This window comes from Dermacentor silvarum, chromosome 1, assembly GCF_013339745.2.
Source record: "Dermacentor silvarum isolate Dsil-2018 chromosome 1, BIME_Dsil_1.4, whole genome shotgun sequence".
NCBI lineage: Eukaryota > Metazoa > Arthropoda > Arachnida > Ixodida > Ixodidae > Dermacentor > Dermacentor silvarum.
This window is the reverse complement of record NC_051154.1, coordinates 85,592,544-85,612,658: the sequence shown is the minus strand read 5'-3', so window position 1 is coordinate 85,612,658 and position 20,115 is coordinate 85,592,544. Positions and strand designations below refer to the sequence as shown.

The 20,115-nt window shown below is 43.8% G+C and overlaps 1 protein-coding gene across 1 annotated transcript in view; it reads right to left on the bottom strand.

Moving 5' to 3' along the window:
* Nucleotides 1-20,115, bottom strand: part of LOC119431754 (splicing factor 3B subunit 3) — an 82,495-nt gene that overhangs the window by 3,793 nt on the left and 58,587 nt on the right. Inside the window, exons 14-22 of the mRNA XM_037699225.2 lie at nucleotides 18,810-18,965; nucleotides 18,608-18,736; nucleotides 17,354-17,476; nucleotides 15,060-15,214; nucleotides 14,805-14,979; nucleotides 14,571-14,744; nucleotides 5,462-5,782; nucleotides 1,424-1,636; nucleotides 1,246-1,344 (exon numbers count right to left, since the gene is read on the bottom strand). Coding sequence (XP_037555153.1) covers nucleotides 1,246-1,344; nucleotides 1,424-1,636; nucleotides 5,462-5,782; nucleotides 14,571-14,744; nucleotides 14,805-14,979; nucleotides 15,060-15,214; nucleotides 17,354-17,476; nucleotides 18,608-18,736; nucleotides 18,810-18,965 — 1,545 coding nt within the window. The remainder of the gene's footprint in view (nucleotides 1-1,245; nucleotides 1,345-1,423; nucleotides 1,637-5,461; nucleotides 5,783-14,570; nucleotides 14,745-14,804; nucleotides 14,980-15,059; nucleotides 15,215-17,353; nucleotides 17,477-18,607; nucleotides 18,737-18,809; nucleotides 18,966-20,115) is intronic.

Here is a 20,115-nt window from a genome sequence, read left to right as displayed (position 1 = left end):
TTTCTCTTAAATAAAAGGCTCATAACAGTTCTTCAACACCTTCGCTTCTGCCCATGTGGCGCTCCCCAGCACCTGGTGTTTCGTGGCGCATTTTCCTGCTGTGTTCAGCGTGTTCCGTGCTGTAAGAAAACGACTCAATAGTATTCTGCTACAGACATCGCATTTACAAAATGTCTGGTTTATTTTGAGTATAAGAGACTTCCGCATCAGATGCAGTAATATATATATTGTTACGGGGAGTATTTAATTAACCGTGAACGGCTAGCGCTTGCCTAGTCAAGACTGCACAGAGCGCACAGGTTCCAGCAGGTTTTCAGTCCGACAAGAGAGCCTCTGACCCAGCCCCACTACAATGTCTTTGTCTTTGCCATTGCTCGTGACAATATATATATATATATATATAAAGCAGGTATAAAAAGTTTAAAACATGCAAGAACGATGCACCTCTAGGCAAAATTTTGCTACTGTGAAGCCAGCACCTGTTACTATTAAATGAAAAAAACTTTTGGTGGGGGTTATATGCGCGAAAATAAGTTATTTGCAATGACAGACAGGACTGCTGGCATACAGCCACACTGCGGGGTCAGAAGTGCCACCACGTGAGTTGTCACGCTGCCGAGAGCATGGTCGGCGGCGTGGTCGCAAAACTTGCGCGTTCAAATTACCGGCCATTTTCACACATTAAAGTACACATAACTTTGACAGGACCACAGAATCAGTTCAAATAAACTGGAAGTTCGAATTAAGTGGGTTATAGTTAACAAGATTACACTGTACCTCTTTTCTTTTTTAGTTTTGCACAATCACTTTGATTGTGCAAATTGTGATTGTGCAAAGTGTGATTGAGGAAAAATAATTAGTAAAAATTTAGAGAGCTGGAAATTACTGAAAATTCTGTTTTTGGACGCAATACACAATTTGACATTCAAGCTTCTGCAATTATACAAGAATTTATTAATTTAGGTTATTCATTTTGACAGCTTGCGAGTCAATAACAGAAAAAATTCTCCAGTTTACGAAATGGCAACTGTAACAAAACACCCTTGCACCTCGAAGCCCCTTATTTTTTTTTTATAGCTTGGTCCACATAAGCTGGAAAAAGCTGTATAGATAGACAGGCCATGGAGTACCTTCAACGCAAATCTGTGGGAGGTCACTTTAGGTAATTAGACCTTATAATAGCATTAATGCTGCCTACCATTCATGTAAAAAAGAAAACACTAATGAATGTCATGCACACCACACCTTTTGAGATGAGCCTCCTAGCCAGCCACGGTCCCAAAGTGATTTGATTCCTGTTGGATCTTCATCCACTTCATCACTTATACTGTTTGGCAGACGTATCTAGAGGATGCAAATACTGTCACTGTAAGGTTCATTCTCAAAACTTTTGTTTCAAAAACAGCAAGGTGGAGTAACTTACAATGGAAACATTCCCAAACTTGTCAGCACCAGCAACTGTGTCGTAGTCAAGCATGCAGGATGCAGTGATCCAACGAGGTACTGCATCATCCGCAAAGATGACCAACTGGTTTTCTTGGCGTTTGTAGCGAAGGAAGAAGAAGCTCTCCTGGACATCTCCCACCACCACACGGTTGCCCATGCTCTGTATTGTTACTATGGCACTGGGGATGTACTGAAACGAAAAGTACAATGTAGTACACTAAAATCACAGAGCACACCTGTGCACATTCATTGTTATGCCACAGGACCCTGGCCATGGTAGAATTCTAATTAACTTACATTTGCTAGAATCAAACAAAACGAATACCAAATTTGGAGACAAAAGTGTTAAAATTAGTGTAGGAGTTGAACCTGAATATAGTCACAAGTAAGCAAATCGCACATACAATCGAGCCTCAATATAGCAAAGTCACATCTGACACAAAAATGCCTTCGTTATATCAAATACTCATTATAAGCATGTATTTGGTACATGGTGATATTAGAGAGAAACATTTTAAAGTTACTTCCATTGTATCTGATAATTCGTTATATCAGTGTTAGTTATATCGAGGCTCGACTGCTCACTTGACTTCTCTGGCAGTAGTGACACTCTCTGGTGTCATGCTGGTTGGCATTAGATGTGTGAATAGGCTCATTCTAAACCGGAAGCCAGCTTGTGGACCAGTCAGTGTTAAAGTTGCTTTGTATGAGAGAGGGCTTGCTATAATCAAAACCCAGCTTCCAACCAACAATGATGAGGAGAATGTTCACAAGTTCCTTATGCACAGAGCAAAGTGGTCCCCCTTTTCTGAAAATAACTAGTACTTTGTGTGACAAAAGACGAGTGTATTTGGATACACAACATAAAAAAAAAAGCCTTCTGAAAACCCAAACACAATTACAATGCTAACTAAGAATACAACCATACAGGCACAATACAAGCATAAAGCAATGGAATAGCACAGGGATCACCTTCACAAGGACCAGGATCAGAGCAGGCATGCATCACAGTAACAGATCAAACAATATGTACTAAGGTATTTGTCCATAGGCAGAATAACTATAGCTGTTTCTTTTTCTACCCCCCCCCCCCAAAAAAAAAAAAACAACAACAAACAAACAAACAAAACAATTATAACAATACCTGCACATAAGAGACTGCTCAAAATAAACCTGTTAATTTCTCTATGAACAGCCTGAGCTTGCAGCAGCATAAGTGGCAACACTAAAGATGGGCTGGATGCACAGACCATCTCGTCTACATTAGATGTCACACTGTTAAAATGCTTGCCACAGTATGCAAGACTCTCACAAACTTCCTTCAATTGTGTATACACATTAATATCTTTTTATATCACATACCCGACCCTCAATACAGGGGTGCAGTTTGTCACAAAGCGGCATAGTTTCGAGTCATCGACACGCCGATTAACGGGCGCCAAAAATGTCGCGGTCTCACGGTGCCGCATAGTTTCGACAGCGACACGCCGATTAACGGGCGCCGTATGGCCGATGGCCGCTGTTGCTTCTGTGCTTGTCAACGGATCCAAGTGTGCGCGTGTGTCTGTGTGGTGCAGTGTGGGGGCGCGACCTCTGACAGCGGGGGGTAATCATCCGTTCCCACACCCTTGATTAAAAGAGGCGCGGTTAACTTTTTTTTTTTTTTGACAGATACTGCAGGCCCTTCTCGGGCACATGCAGGAGTGGATACTTAGAATACAAACACGAGAAGGAAATTTAAATAAGTACTTGACATAGTTGCAAAAATATATAATACATCCAAAAGTGGAAAAACATGGCAATACACTGGACATAGATGACATAAATGAATTCTCGAACAAGGGAATATCATCAACTCAGAGTGTACTCCACTACTGGACTCGAATTTCAACAAAAGTTGATATTATTAATACTTCGAACAAATGATTCCAACGAGACGGAGTTCACTGCCTCCTCAGATAACGTATTCAAATAATAAATTGCACGAGGAAATAAAGAGAACTTGTGAAAATTAATGTGGCTGACTGGTTGTCTAATACTTTTACTGTGATGCGTTCTCTGTGATCGTTTGAAAGGATCCTCAAGATATTGTTCCCGTGATAGCTTAAAGTTCTCGTGATAAAGTTGGTAAATAAATGTTAATCTAGATATGATCCTGCGCTGCTCAAGTTTTTGTAGGTTGGCCCTATTACCTAAGTTGCTAACACTAGAGTGACGGGAGTAATCAGAATAAATAAAATGCAAAGCAAGGAGTCATGAGATAATTAGGTGAACTGTCACCCATACCTGCCATTCCCTGACCTAAGGAACTAGAGAAACGAGAGGCTATTTAAGCGCAGGTTTTAGGCCCTGCTAATCAGTCTGGAAGCTGAACCTGTAATCTGCTGAGAAGCAGTCGGGGGGCTAGTGCCGTCCAGTATCGCCGGGGCCACGTCGCCACGTCGGAACTCCGAGTAACTCGTTGACGTACAAGATGACAAACCAACGTCTGCAACAAAGCTCACGGTATTTCGCCTCAAGTTAGCTCAACCTGCCTGAGGGAAGTCGTCAGATCTAGACTCCCGGGAAGCCCAACCCAGCAATCGCATCCACCTCAACAAGATCGGCTCGCCGGCATTCTTCTGGAAAGCTCTGCGCGCCGACTTCACGGTTTATGGACTTGCTGCTGCTGCCCGGCCACGCGTACGACATCATTTTTCTTTTGAACTTTGTTTAAGTGAACTACTGTTAAGTGTATTCTTGTGTATTTGATCCGCCCCCTGTTTCATTTTTTATATCCCCTGTTAATTGCTCGTCATATTTCTTTGTCGTCATCACTGAACTATATTAAGTTCAGGTGGGTTAGTTTTCTGGCGTTTTTTTATTATTTCATTTTATTAATTTGTGTATCGTAGTCAGTCGATAAATATCTAGTTTTTTTGTTTACTCCCGACTCTGACTCTTTCACTGTGTTCGCTCGAGTACGGGACGAGCTACCGACTTGTATACCCCGTCGATCGACTTCACGCCGACGGCGAATGGGTGACAGCCGTGACACAGTCCTTACTCATAATAGCTGAGAATCTTGTGATTGCACATCTTCCTTGTCATTAAGTAGATTCTCAATTTGCATAACTTAAAGTAACATATAAACGTGTCACCATTTACAAAACTGAATTTTATTATTTATTTCTTGCTTTTTCAGTTAGCAGGCTTCATGGTTTACGAACAGCTTTCTGCAAATGGTTACTGTGTACATGTTTAATATTAGCATTCAATGTTCTACTTTTGTCCACATACAGCTTTAAATCTACACAGCAGTTTCCTGTGAGCAAACAGGAACACTCAGAACTGCTTCAAAAGTGTCTCATTAGAGCTTGTACTAGTCTTGGCAACACCAATGACAATGGTGAGTGAACTTCTGAGAGCACCTATGGCATATTGAAAAGTGCTCCAGTGCACTCATAGGACAGGACCGTTAGGGACATTAATTCAGATTTCCCAAATTTGGCCCTGCAGACACCATAAAGTAAAGCCAACCTAAACCGGTGCAAAAACACACTTACGAAGAACTTGAAAGGGCAAGTACATAGCGTACATAGAGCGCCTTTTTTGTACTATAATATATAGTAAGCATTGTAAAATTACGTATGTAATGCGGTCCTGTACAAAGGGCTAAGGGCCAGAGACCGCACTTTCTTTAGTTTTGACTGGTTGCTCGGATGATCTCGTTTTGTTCTCGCAACGATGCCCAGATGTTCTCGTTTGAGTGCCCGGATGCTCTCATTTGAGTGCCCGGATGCTTCTCGTTTGAGTGCCCGGATGTTCTCGTTTAAGTGCCCGGATGTTCTCATTTGAGTGCCCGGATAACGGCTCTGGCTTTTGGCTCAAGGTCACTTGAAGGTCGCCAACAACGGGAGCTAATAGCATTTGATGCTTCAAAAACAGTCTTTACACCAGTCAGCTTGCCAGTGGTCCATACTCACTAAAGAATACAAATGCACAGCTTGTGACCAATGCTTAAATAGGTACTTACTTTGTTCTCACATTTTCGGAGCAGTTTCTTGCGCCCCAAGTCATATAAGCGTAGACACTTGCCCACCCCAGCCAGCAGGCGGCCCTGGAAAGGGCACAGGGCTGTCGGCGCTTCCTCAACAGACGTGGCATGCACGAGCTCCAGACGTGTCTCACCAGCATGGCTCAGCCGATAAGTGAGCAGCAGGCCGCCACTACGTGCATGCCAAGGCTGTAAGGACAGCTCTCGGGCGGCGCCCACTACAACATATTGCTCATCTGGTTGAGATGCAAACTTGACCAGCGCCACACTCAGTGCTGCCTCATTCTGCTCCAAGGCTACCTGAGGGCAGGCAAATGATATGTTATACAAGCGTGTGTGTCAATGTGACTTGACACAATAGAAAATGTAATTTAAGCAATTTGCCTTCAAAACACACATCTGGAGAGCCTCATGGGCTAGCAATGAATTGCTGAGTGTCTTACATGCATTCTTACATGGACCATACATCGTCTATGAAAAAGAGACGAATCAATAATCTTTAGTCACAGCTAAGTACAGCAAGATGGCTACTTTCCTAAAAACAGTGCCCTTGAGTTTCATTCTCTACATTAACCCCTTCAAGCCTCATGCAGACAATTGTACATGCCAAGGCTACACCTAAGCATCACAAACATCAAAGAAAGTAACCATGTTTAAAACATGCTGCAGAGAAATTTGCATGTTTCTGATTTGACAGGTGCCACAAGATTGGTTATCACTACAATGTGTGATAAAAAAGCGTTTGTCTTGATGGCTGCTGGCAGCATCGGTATGTGGTCGTGTGGCAGGTACTCTTGTTTTTGTCAGTAAAGATCAATAGTAGGCAAGTTTCTATAATGCCTAGGTGCAGGTGTCTTCCGTATACACTGCATTTGAAACAGATTTTTTTTTCATGCGCATACCTGAAATATTTTTTAGTTTTGAGGTTTTTAATACATACAAGTGGACTCAATGAATCATTGCAAGTTTGAAATATATATAACAATGCCTTGCTGCAATTTGTTTTTAAATATGCTAATGATATAACATATATACAAGACAAATGTTCAAAAGACAGAATTAACTGAGCACATGCAGAAGTTAACATGTTTGTTACGAACAGCCTAGAACATGTTGAGAATGCCTGGACAAAAGATTGCAATTCACTACAACTAGATCCCTCCTATGGCAGCTGACTTTCTTTTACAACAGTACAGCTGCCAATTATATTCTCAGAAATGGAGGGAAGACAAAAATATAAAAAGTAAAGTTGATAAAAACAATTTTAAAAAATAAAGTAGCTTTGTTGTATTTTATTGTACCAGATAGTGAGCTCATTAATGCACTTGGTACTTGGTCTTGCACTTCTCCAACATAACGTTGAATAAAAACTTTGCATTCATTTTGCCTTTCACATTCAGTGAATGCAGTCTAGCAAGTATCATTGTGAGGCAAAATCCTGAAACTTCTAGCGGATCTATATGGTGCGTAGTGGTCACAAGCGTCAACAAGCTGCCAGAGGTCCAGGTCGAGAGCTTTATGACAACACACAAGGTTTTTTTTTTTTCTATTTCACCTGTGGTGATTCCATCCTATAAGCACCTAGACAAACTAGTGCAAAGTGGGCACTTGCGCTGGCAGCCAGCTGTCCACCCATATACCAGCACACTGCTTATGATAAGCTGATGACAGTCAACTGCATTGCACATTTGTCCGTGACAGATGCCAATGGCTTTATGACTTGATTGCTTTTGGCTGCAGATAGTGCCAACAATACAGCAATGCAACAAGTGTGCTTGCCCTTGTATAGGGGTGTGCAAATACTTGAATGTATACGAATACAGACCCAATAATGAATGACTGAACCATACAAATGCATGCCTCTTACAGCCCTCAAGGGCTCAAATCGCCACAGCCACGTCCAAAGTAGCTCTGAAGGCCTGCCAGTACATTTATTAGGCCTCTCGGCACACATACTGTGTGAGGAGACAAAAAAATAAATAAAAAAATTATGGGGTTTTACATGCCAAAACCAGTTATGATTATGAGGCACGCCGTAGTGGGGGACTCCGGAAATTTTGACCACCTGGGGTTCTTTAACGTGCATCTAAATCTAAGTACACGGGTGTTTTCGCATTTCACCCCCATCGAAATGCGGCCGCCATGGCCGGTGTCTGTGTGTGTGTGTGTGAGGAGACAGTGAGTGCACGCGCGATAATTAAGGAACACATACCACATCCCATGACAGAGGCCCCTTTCCACTCTTAGTATGCTTCTCCCCGATACTTTGTGCACGCTTGATCGCGTAACCTGCTGCATTGTGGCGAAGCTGACTTTTGGGAACCGGCATTATATGCAACGTTTATACAGTTGACATTCTTTTGTGCACTTCGAAGCCATTGACAAGGATGACAAAGAAGATGTCAGCGTCATTTCTGACATTGGCAAATCTTTTCAATGAAAAATTCGCCACAGAATAGCAGGAAGCTTGGTAGCAAACGACAAAGCAGCTAGGCCTAGCTGTCTAGTAACCCTAGTAGCTTACTGCAGAAACATGCATATTTCACCTAAAGTGGTTGGAAAAAGATTTTACGCTTACCGTTGCACTGTTCTTCAAATTTCACAGAAAGATATCATTTTGGAATCTTGTTGTTTAGTATAACACTTCCACGATTACGTGCCTGTTTTTTAAGACAAGAATGAGAAACTGCTTTTGTCTATCTGAAAAATGTCATCTGCAAGGATGGCCCAAGCGCAGACTTCTGTCACCACCTGCCGGCAGCAGCAAAGAGGAACTGCTGTGGCTTCAAGCGGCTGATTGGAAGATGCCATTTCGTCTGCTTATTTTTCTCTTATAATCTCGGCATGACCTCACATGCTTTGCTGCAAAATGGACAGTATAACCCATTTCTAATCCATATAAACTTCTTTTGTGCACAAAAATTGGCTGCAATAGCTTTCATGTCATCTGCTTGTTGCGAAAGAGAGACAACGTGTAGCATAAACTTGATTTTCTTTTTTTTTTCTGTAAGTAGCATCCATGTGCTATTATGCATTTTTCTGTTATATAGTTTTCTATTACAATTTAGTCATCCCACAAATAAGTTTTGGCAACACATGTGAGGCTTTCATGGTGCAATTATATTTTTATAGAGGGTTACAGGTCGGGTTGCGGTTGCGCAACTCGTACCGAGTGTCATGCTGTTGGTCCTGATGAGGACTGTTCCTGTTGGTCAATGGTGGAAAAGCAGAAACTCAGTGGCACTTCAATGACAGGGGTTCCTAATGTTAAAAATGCCCTCTGTCTGCATCGATGCACATTTGTAGCTGTGCTTTATACAGTGGTGCAACAGCCAAAATAGAAATTGTAGCAATTTTTGGAGCAGGAAAATCTTACTTTTGGAGCAGGTTATGGAAAAAGAACCCCTCTGTTTTGGAGTGCACCACCCAACTTTTCATTGGATTTCTGGGAGTATATATGGTAATTCACATTAGCAGCATAGGTGAGGGAAGGGGCGTCATCGGAGATCGCCGTTTGGAGCGCGCGTTCAGTTTCGCCATGCACGGTTGACTTAGGCCGCGCCTGGCGAAATTGAACACGTGCTCAAAACAATAATCTCGATCGTGCCCCAGCAGTGCACTGCACACATCTTTTTCCGCCAAACATGTGGAAAGTACACATGCATTTCTTCGTGAGTGGTTCCCTTTCGTCAAAAAACCCAACCGGCCCGTGTCAAAAAACCCAAGCCCGGCCCGAGCCCGGGTCAAAAAGCACACGCCGTGCCCGAGCCCGGCCTGAGCCCATGAAAAAACTGCTCTACCCGGCCGGCCCACGGGCCGGGCCCGGGCTTTCGGGTAAGCCCGAGCCCGTGCAGTGCTCTACTCACACTCACTTCCACTCACTGGCACTCACCTCCACTCACACTCACCTGCACTCACATACACTGGCACTCACTCGCACTCACCTCCACTCACACTCACTAGCACTCCTTTGAAATGAGTGCGAGTGTGAGTGAGTGCACTCATGAGTCACAGTGCCGAACTATACCGCTCACAATTCGTGTATATTCATAACGAAGCTTCCAATTTAGCACTTGTTGCATCGGGAGTGCGCCAAGGCAGTATTTTGGACCCAGTTTTATTTTTAATATACATAAAAGATTTGCCTTCCCGATTACATGGTAACATCCGTCTATTCGCTGACTATTGTATTTCGTACCGCGAAATTAATTACAGTGATAATCACCACATACAAAATTCTGCCTTTTCTTGATGTCAGGAGTGGCAGATGACTCTAAATGCCCAAAAATCTGTAACGCTAACGGTAAGAAAGAAACAGATATCTGAGTTTACTTACATTATTAACGACACACCTCTCACTTGTGCATTTCAGCGTAAATATTTAGGTGTCACTTTAACATACACTCTCCGATGGAACGCCATGTTAACAAAATAACCTCAAGTGGAAATCAATGCACATGCTGAGCACTAAAGCGACTATTCTTTCTGAGAAGACACCTACGTCTTGCGCCCCCAGATAAAATTTGCTGGCCTACAAAATGCTTGTTCAAACAGTGCTGGAGCAGGCCAATATCGTTTGGTTTTCGTACGCAAATAAACTCATTGCAAGAATGGAAGGGGTGCAGAGGAAGGCAATAAGGTTCTGTTTTAATAAGTACACGTTAACATACAAGGTAACAGACTGAATTATTCAAGAGAGCTGGTTTGTTAACACTGCAAAGTAGTGCAAAACTAGCACGACTAAAGTTTTCGTTTCAATTTATTCATGGTGACATAAACATTGACGTCTCCCCCAACCTCTCTCTGTCCATCTCTCTGTCATTGACATTAGACGTGTGCATGCTTGCCGCCCATGCTCGCTAAGCTCCCCTTCGGTCGGATTGAGCCAAGAAAGCGGGAAATAGTGGGAGAGATTGACTGTCCGCATACTTAGTCAACCACTTAACGCCGAAACAAACACAAAAGGGAGAACAAAGCGGTATCTATCATTGCATCTTCGCTTTTTCTCCATGTATGCGAGCGTGCGTGTCTGTTACTCTGTGCTAACTTGGCTAGTCCCTCTTCCGCTCTGTCTGTTTATATAAGGAACCTGTACATGTACGTTTAACAGGGAAGCAGGAAGAAAATGAGGAGCCATTCCACCCTCTGAAGGCGGATGACCAGCGAAGGTGTAGCAAATCACACAGTATTAAGCGTCTTCACTCAGTGGAAGTCATGGCAAAATTTGCCGGTCATGATTTGGATATGCCGCCATAAGCGCTCCAGCCCATACATATTCCCTAGCGTATTAAAGAAAATGTTGCAGTTTCGCCCAACAGGCGAAGCTTCAATTGCGATAGCAAATTAGTAGAGAGCTATACGAAGCAAGGATAGTAGTTTAATGGGCCGTATAAACTTGTAAACATTCACCTACTAACTAAATAGACAAGCACGGTGTCACACGCGCACAGGTAAACATGAACGCATCTCGCTCGATGACCGCGGAAACTCGCTCTCAGAATGCTGGAGTAAGGAGGCGCAGCTATAGCCGCGAGCGAATTGACCTTCATGCCGCCTCTTGCTTCAAAGCGAACTAAACGTCGAAAACACAGCGCATACGAAGTTACCGGCTCTAGTTGAACATAGTTCCAGTCGCAAATCGCTTTGAAGAGGAGGCCCGCGCGGGCGCGTACTTTTTCTACGTCGCAGATCGCTTTCGAGATACGACACCCATGCGGTCGCCGCCGGAGCAAGACGACCCTACTCCTCCTCCCCTTCCCTCGCGCACGCGAGAATGAGCAGCAAGTGTCAGCTGACCCTCGCAAGCTTGCACTCGCATACGCAGCGTACCGCCGGCACGCGGCGACGATTTTACCGTGTTTGGACTTTATACGGAACCTCACAACGACGTCCACGACCACGGCAGAAATTTGCTTGGAGTGTCCATATAATTGCTATCACAATATAATATATCTGCTCATTTCATTATACATTGTCTCACTCATGCCTGAACCTTGGATTATTACAACCTTAGTGAGCGGTTTCTATCTTGGCGTGCACAATCTGCTAGCGCGATAAGTCATCAACGCGAGTGAGCTTGTACACACAATGCGCCTCCATTTTTCCGCAAGCAAGGAGAACCGATATCACCTCTGCTTATCGTTCAAGCACTCACCACGTTCACACTCACTTCCACTCACTCATGTTCACACTCACCTCTATACACCCAGAAGCACTCAGTCACGTTCACACTCACTTCCACTCACACCCATTGGCTTTCACCTCCACTCACGCTCACTGGCACTCACCTCCACTCACACTCATTGGCACTCACTTGCACTCGCACTCACTGGCACTCACGCCTTTGAAAGGAGTGCGAGTGAGTGTGAGCGAGTGTGCCGACCTATGTGTAGAAATGACACCCATACGCTTGCACGTGACCCGCGTTTACGGAGTGAAACGTCACAATTTTTTAAAAATCCTATACCGAACAAACAGGTGCGTCTTGTACACCAGTACGACTTATATACGTTTTTTTTTTCCCGGAAGAACTGCCGTTTTTAGGAGGGTGCAATTTGTACAAAGGTGCGAGTTATAGCCTGCAAAATACGGGTACAGTGTAATACGGGCGAACGAAACCGAAACCATCGTCCGGGAAATCTTTGCGATGGCGTGGGGGCAACGGTTGAGATGTACTAAAGGCGGTCAATGAAGTGTCAACTTCACGAGAGAATGCATTTCACGCTGCAGTTACAGCATTTTTCGTGCATTGCGGCCGACGCCTAACTCAAAGCCCGTGCCCGGCCGCTCGCGAAACACTCGCTTCGCGGCACATGCACCGACGCAATGAAGCAGTTTGAATTATCTCAATTTCATTGCAAATTATGACAAAGTCGGCAAGCTTGCGCTTACCGGAAGTTTTATTTCCAGAAGTCGGTCAGCCTGGATTTCTTACGCTTCACGGCAAGCAAAGGCGTTATGCGAGTCCCACAGTCCGTTAAAAGAGCATTGCAATATCATTGTAACCGAGAAATTTCGCGGCTGGTCGGGCGTTTTGGCGCAGCGTGGCGCAAAAATACGAAATTGTATCAGAATGGTGCAATTGGCGCAGCTGTTGCACCCCTGTTTATATCTGTTGGTGCTGCCAATTGCTCCTCGGGTGTACACTTGGCCTTGTATAAAGCCCACACGAAGAAGTCACATGGAGTGAGGTTAGATGAATGTGGCGGCCACGACATGTTGGGCAAACCTCGACCCATCCACGTGTCGGGAAAGGCGTCATTAAGCCACCGACACATACTCTGTGTAGTGAGATGGTGCACTGTCATGCTGGAATATGCACAGCTCTTTTTGCATGTGGTTTTCCTCTAGCTCAGGAATAAATTCTCTCTACGGCATATTTTCGTACGACGCAGCTGTGACCGTGTCGTCAAAATAAAAAAGGCCTGACAGCACCTTCCTGCCAGATGCCGTACCAAACAGTCAGTCCCTTCGACTTTACTGGATGGGTGGTGAAAAAGTCCGGGTCAGTCTATGACCTGTACCTGGTGTTCTGGCTGTTGACGTAGTCAGCCAAGTGAAAAACCACCTCGTCACTAAACAGCATTAAACTGAGGTGCCCCAGACCAATGCGTAGCCTGTCCTTCTCTGCCTGACAGAAGTCTAGCCGATGGCTCTTATCTTAGTCGGAGAGTTACAGAAGCACTCTTAGCCTGTAGGGGCACTCTGCTGACAGTTGTGTATTGTGCTCCGAATACTTAAGTGGCACGCTGAGTAGACAATGTGTATTTGAAATAAAAGCTGCATCAATAGCATCTGCTAAACTTTGGCGAGCTTCCTCCTTGTACCTTCTTTGCATGTTCTGCAAGGTAGCACTTTGTTCAAGCTTTTTCCACAGCAGGATGCTCGTTCTGGAGGGAGGCCGCTGGCGAAACCTCTTCTTGAAGTTTGTCTTCGCTGCATTAAATGAACCTGAATGCAGCAATCACGAGACAGCCGCTGCCTTCTCGTTTAAAGAAGACAACGGCATTACGAAAGCTTGACAAAGATCAAGTCACACTGAAAGAACGCATCTGTGGCCTTGGCAAACCTTAGCTGAACTACTAAAATATGTCACTGTCTACAGCAGCATGGCGAAAGCAGACATCAAAGCCATTGCAGCAAATATTTGTGGACAAGAGAAGTGTATTTTGGTTTAGAAATGCCTTAGTCTGTCCGTTTTGCAGCAAAGCAAGCGAGTTCATGTTGAGATCATTGAACATGAATAAGCAGATGAAACGGCATCTTCAAATCAACCACTTGACATGGCAGCAGCTCCTTTTAGCTGCTGCCGACAGGCAGCGGCACAAATCTGTGCTAGGGCCGTTTTTGCAGACGGCATTTTTCACACAGACGACAGCAGTCCCTCATTCTTGACTTCAAAAACAGACAAGTAATCGTTCCAAGTGTTATACTAGAAGACGTAGCCTCCAAAATGCGATCTTTCTGTGAAATTTGAGCAAGAACAGTGCAGCGGTAAGCACAAAATGTTTTTCCGAGCTCGCAAAATATGCATGTCCCTGTAGTAGTTCTAGCAGCTAGGCCTAGCTAGGACCTAGTTGCAAGTGCATGACAGTGCAAAACGGCCATACGACCACACACCAAACACCTTGCGGCCAAACAAAAATGGCTGCAGTAACCACAATGGCTACAGATGCCAGCGAATCGGCGTGCTACAGCACTAATTTGTGGTGGGGAAATAATCACAATAGTGGCGGTGGTGGCTTTGATTAATGCCCTTGCGGACCTGCGGCCATGGCAAAAGTCCAAAAAATTGGACGCCGGCGAAGGGTTTCAGCATGTGAAATTTCAGACGTCCTTATACATCGGCTCTATGGGGTACGCAGTGGTGCCGCAAAGGGTTCAGAATTATCAGGCCTGCCCGAAAAGTAGTTTGCTGACTGCATATGGATGCAAGGGAGCATTTGCAAAGGTCCACTCAATGAACAGAACAATGCAGTCTTTAAGCTGCCTGCTACTGATAAATAGCAGTTTCAAAGCCACAAATGCAGCTCTGCAATTGGATCAACACAAGCCTCCATGTCTAGTATCTGTGGGCGAGTGCCATTACCTTGCAAAGTGTCTGGCTGTCAGCAGGGTTCAGGACTCTGATTACTGATGCCCACATGCCGGAGCCGGCCTTTGGTGAACCGAACACTGCCTCAGGAAGTACTTCGCTCAAGAAAGCAGCAGCCATCTCTGCAGCCAGTTCCTGCTCTCCTTCACCAGCTGCTTCCACCATTTCCTGAAGAAATGAAAAATATGTTAGAAGTCTTGCAACTTGGCTATACAACTTCAATCTTACCTCTGCCATCTGCTGCTTACGCTGCTGCTTCATCTTTTCTGTGTAAGCATTATGGTCTGTTTCAACAATGATCAAATGACCACTGTCACTGTTCACAACAAATTTGCGAGGTGTGTATTCCAACGCGGTTGACACCTGGTTGAAAACAGCCCCAAGCTTTTCCAGGGCTAGAATTCTATTGAGAGAGAAAAATGTCTTGAAGCAAATACCAAACAAATTTTCTGAGAGTACATCAAAAGAACTAACAATAAATACCTGAGTGTATTTGTTGAAATTGCCACAATGCCTTCAGGGCACTGCTCAGATGAAAATCCAGATGCAAACTCTAGGGTCTCATATGACAGTGGGGTCAAGTGAAACCGGTTCTGGTAGTAGTAACTTAACCATGAGCGACTTGACATTGCTAGAGCCTGGAAATAGACAAAGCATTGAAATGGTATTGCTTAACATAGATAATCATTGTGGTTGGTTCTGCGTGAATTTTTTTTATTATGCTGCCACCTCTCTCATCTCCTAACAGACTTTTTTTGCTTCATGCTACGTATCTGGCTACCATCGCGTTAACCTAGGAGTATTCATGCTTTGCCGTATTTACTACCGCATGCTCACATGCACAAATGCACGCTTTAGATTCACTATTCTCCTGCTGAAGGTGTTGCTGCAAAATACTCACCCACATGATTCTCATAGGCACGCAGTTTGTTTAAAGGTGGGTACTTGCAACAGACAATATCATTGCACAGTCCTTTTCACAAGATGCGCAAAGACTCTTTGTATATCACTTAGCAATCAGACATACAAATAAAAGCTTCACACTTCCTTGGTTTTCAGACAGGTGTAAACCACAGAGTCTATTCATGGGCATTCACATGCATGCCTCACTTTTGCTGTGGCTGTGTGTGCTGCTGGCTGCTTCGAAGCTATTTCGAAGACAAATATAGTAAGTTGTATGAATTTTACTATACAGTAAAGCCTCATTTCCCTCAAACTCTGATGCCTCAATATAGCGGATAAATAAAAATTTTTTCCAAATGTTTTTTCACCCCTTACCTAGAACATTTTTTGCACTGGACTCCAGACATCTCGAAATCTCAACTACAAAAATACTATGGAAAAGTCACTATCTAAAGATTTACATAGTTTACTTGCCGCTGTGATATTGTATCACCAAAAGTGAAGACAGAATTCTGCAGCCACAACAACTTCCCATTAATGGTGTCAACAGGCACAACAGGCTTCATGGCGTGACATAGGGTGAGGCATGAACAGTCACGTCATTCATGGGCATCTGCATCTGCTAAAGGTGTGGCCAATGGGACATACCCCTGTGGACTCCGGGTGTGGGCTCCGGGACCTGTAATGTGCCCTTGAACTATCCTTGTCACACCTGGGACCCAAAGAGGTCCCACAAACAAGGCTAACAACATATACTATGATCCGATCTAAACCCAAAAGCCCGACGCACGTCAGCCATGTCTACGTCTGTACCGCCCTCTCTTTGTTGGCGTTCCAACCACTTGCATGTCTAGTTTCCTGCCGCTCTCCTGGGGTGACGGCACTGTCGCACGTGTATATAAGACAAAGTGCCATTCTCCATTTCACTTCTCTTCTCTCGTCATAATGATGAGGCCATGTAGTGTGCACTCCCGGCGACGATTGCATTCTCGTCTCTGTTCGTGGCGTCGCACTTCATAGGCGTGTTGCTCCTCGGGATTTCAAACTATACGTGGCCTCCCCATTCTGTTTCACCTCTATGTCATGTGCTAAACAGCTTCGCTGGTCATCCATCTTCAGAGAATGGAACGGCTCATGATTTTTTAAAAGTCAAATTGTCCTGAATTTTTACACTGCAGAAATCTGCAGCATCAATTTTTTGCATCTCTGGTACTGGTTATGAACTTATCGGACCACGGTCTTTTCAAGTCTTGCATTAGGACCAATCCCCTAACTCTTACACCTCAAAGCACGCTGTCTTGGCACAATGCCAGGAACCCTGCCGCTCGTAGATGCCAATGTATCCGGTGGCGAGTTATGCGAAATATTGTGAAACTGAATGACCAAAAATACTGCTCCTGCTCTATTGAGCTTCCTTGAGGAAGTTCGTGGTTACTGGCCTGGCACCATTTTGGAAAGGTTCAAGTGATCTATGTGTGAAACTCTGCTTATCTCAAAATTTCCCCCCATTTTTACAACTGAGTTAATGAGGTTTTTACTTTAGTTGCAAAGAATTGTTATTACAGTGTATTCACATGTTGAGACTAAACTATGTATACTGCGCACAACATTTTGTTCTACACTTTAAAAAAAAACTATACTTTTTTTAAGCTGTTTTGAACATTAAATTGCCATGATAGAAAATCAATCCTGGTATTCGAGTTTCATGCAAAAAATTCTAGCCTCAAAGGGTTAATGCAGTTAAGCACATCCTGAAAACATTAAATGTTGTAAAAAAAAAAAAAAAACAATTGATCAAAAAATACACGGAAAATTGGGCTTCTACTTTTAACGTAATACTTATATTCTTCAAAGAAAGAAAAAAGTGGACTTACAGCATCACTTCCCTGCATGCGGACCTTGAAGAGCTTCACAGGTCTGGAGCCCAAATAACGAGTCCGTGTATCAGAAAGGTCTCCTGTGACTTGATCCAGAACAGTACGTAGCAACACGCCATTCTGGTAAAGAGTTTGGGAAGGGAGGAGACACCAATGAGCATCTTTATTAAAAAAAAAAAAAAAAAAAAACATGACATGTCCTATTTACTTGTGCCTGACATGCCCCTGACTGCGATTCACATTGCATTTGCATAGTCAGAAAACGAAAAAATTTGACATCCTAGATTGCAACACACGTCCTTAGACGTGTATGCTAAACTGTGTTTTTCTAGTGACTCATGTGTAAGCATGGTGCCCGTTTGCATGCAAATTGCTCACGTCAGCAGGCAAAGTGTCTGACATGATCCGCACAGGAAAACGAACAAAATCACAGTCAAACTACAACACCAGACTCAAAGTTACCACTCAGTTTGCATAAAAATGTGCATGATCATCTGCTACCCTGCAACAGTGTTGTTATTGCCACCGTTGAGGTGCAGGAGAGTGAAATGCAAGAACAGGGCATGGCTGTGAAGCAGCTACTTTTTTTCATTGGGGAACTTTACCCAGCACAGAGTTGGCATGCCATCTGGAGTCTGGTGTGTACACTACAGGAGGCTGCACTAAAAGGAATGCAGGCTGAGGTTCGCATGAAGACACTGATATGTGTGCTACTTGAAAGGTCTAGTGCTGTGATTTGTTGATTCTTGCATTCATTTATTTCTTTCAGCCTCACAGATGCAAATATGGCACAAGTGCACATTTCATAAAAATGGAACGAGACACGATTGAATAAATTTCAGTGCAGTCAACAAAAATAGGAATGTATCAACCAAACACATGCATGTCACTTATTTATGGCTCACAGCAACTCATTTGCACACCAATGGAGTCATCAGCCATATCTTCTCATCATTTTTAAATTTAGAGATCTAAATCCAGACAAATTATGCATTAGTGACCTATATGATAGTCTAGAACATAAACTCAGAACTGGCATTCACATTAGTGCCCAATTAATATAGTTACAAATAGATTGCCTACAAACAGATTGCACCTTAGGCCAATAAAAAAAATGGAGCACAAAATTAGTCGTTCTTATCAAAATCCAAAAGGAAATTATTTTTTATTTACGACTTCAATCATTCCTTTACTTTCAATGGCAGCTGGAATGCCAACACTACAAGGAAAGAAGTAACCCGGTGGAGTTACCTGCAAGCCAATATTGAGGTAAAGGATTCCTTGGCCACTGGCATCAACCTCTGTCATTCCCATTTCAACAATAGACAGTGACTCAGGTGTTGCAGGCAGAGCTTGCATACTCAGTGGAGACAGGCAGTCCTGTAAAATTCCACAAGTTATCAGCACCCTTTATAACATACTGATGCAGCTGCAAATACTGTTTCATCCTTACAGATGGATCCAGAGAAATGATCCGAACAGTGTTGTCTGCCAGACCCACAGCCAAAAACCGTGAACGCTGCTCCCCAGTTGGCACACTGGCTAATGACATGCAGATGATGTCAGCTGACATTTCCCTACGGTCGGTGTACTCGTTGAGTTGGCCAGTCTAATTAAAAAGGAGGAAAAGGGGAAAAAAAAGCAAGCAAAAAAATGAGTGCAAAATCACTACACAGTTGTCAAACTATGTATTTAATAAAGCAATATGTTCTCATAAAAAAAAAAAAAGAGAGCACCCAGAGCTTGGCTGCTTCCAGAAATAAAAAGAGCATAAAACAAGGAACACCAGTTATTAAGGAACACATGGGTAAATTTAGTGACACCTTGAACGAGTGCACTTTGTCACAGCGAGTCTCATTTGGAATTTATGCCAGTGTCGATAGGCAAGTCAGCCAGCATATTATGTATTTATTATTTTAGGTAATACAGTAAAAGCTCGTTAACTCGGATCTCACAGGACCGGAGAAAATGTCTGAGTTAACCGAATTCCGAATTATCGAATGGACCATGAAAACAAAAGGAAAACGTACACGGCACAGACAAACCTTTATTTCTTGAAAAAGTGCGTTATTTTCGTCTGCCTCGCCGTCGGAATTTCTGACAGAACGATCTTATTTAATCCCATCAGGTGGTGGTGCACACGTTCACTGTCGCGAGAACAAACGCAGAACTCCTCGAGGACAGCGAGGGCTTCGGCGGCCTCCTGCACAGTGCGGCGACGTCGCGTTGGCGGCTCACCTTGACCGTCATCATCGGAACAGTGATTTTGGTCCTCTTCAAGCACTTCCGATAATATATCATTGTCAGTCAGCGGACCAGCAACGGCAACATGATAGTCTATAGCATTCACTATCATCTTGATCATATTCTGCTGCAGTTCGTTCGGTTTCTCCAAAAATCCGGTTCCGCCGTCGGTTACGGCAAGCGGTGCTTGAGCCTCCAAGCCGCCGAGATCGCGCGACTCTGGAGTCACGCGGAGTTGTCCGAGATAACCGGTGCGCGGCTAAATCCCTCCGAATTAATGAGCATTTGACCCCATTGAAATATGCACAGTTTTGCCGGGACCGCGCCACGAGTCCGAGTTAACCGAATTTCCGAGTTAACGAGGTCCGGATAAACGACCTTTTACTGTACAGTTAACCCTCAATATAACGAACTTCAACAATGAAATTTTCAACATAATGAAATATTAAACTTTTTACAACTTCTGGTTCACAGAGCACCCTGTATTTTGAACCTCAATATACAGTTAAACCTCA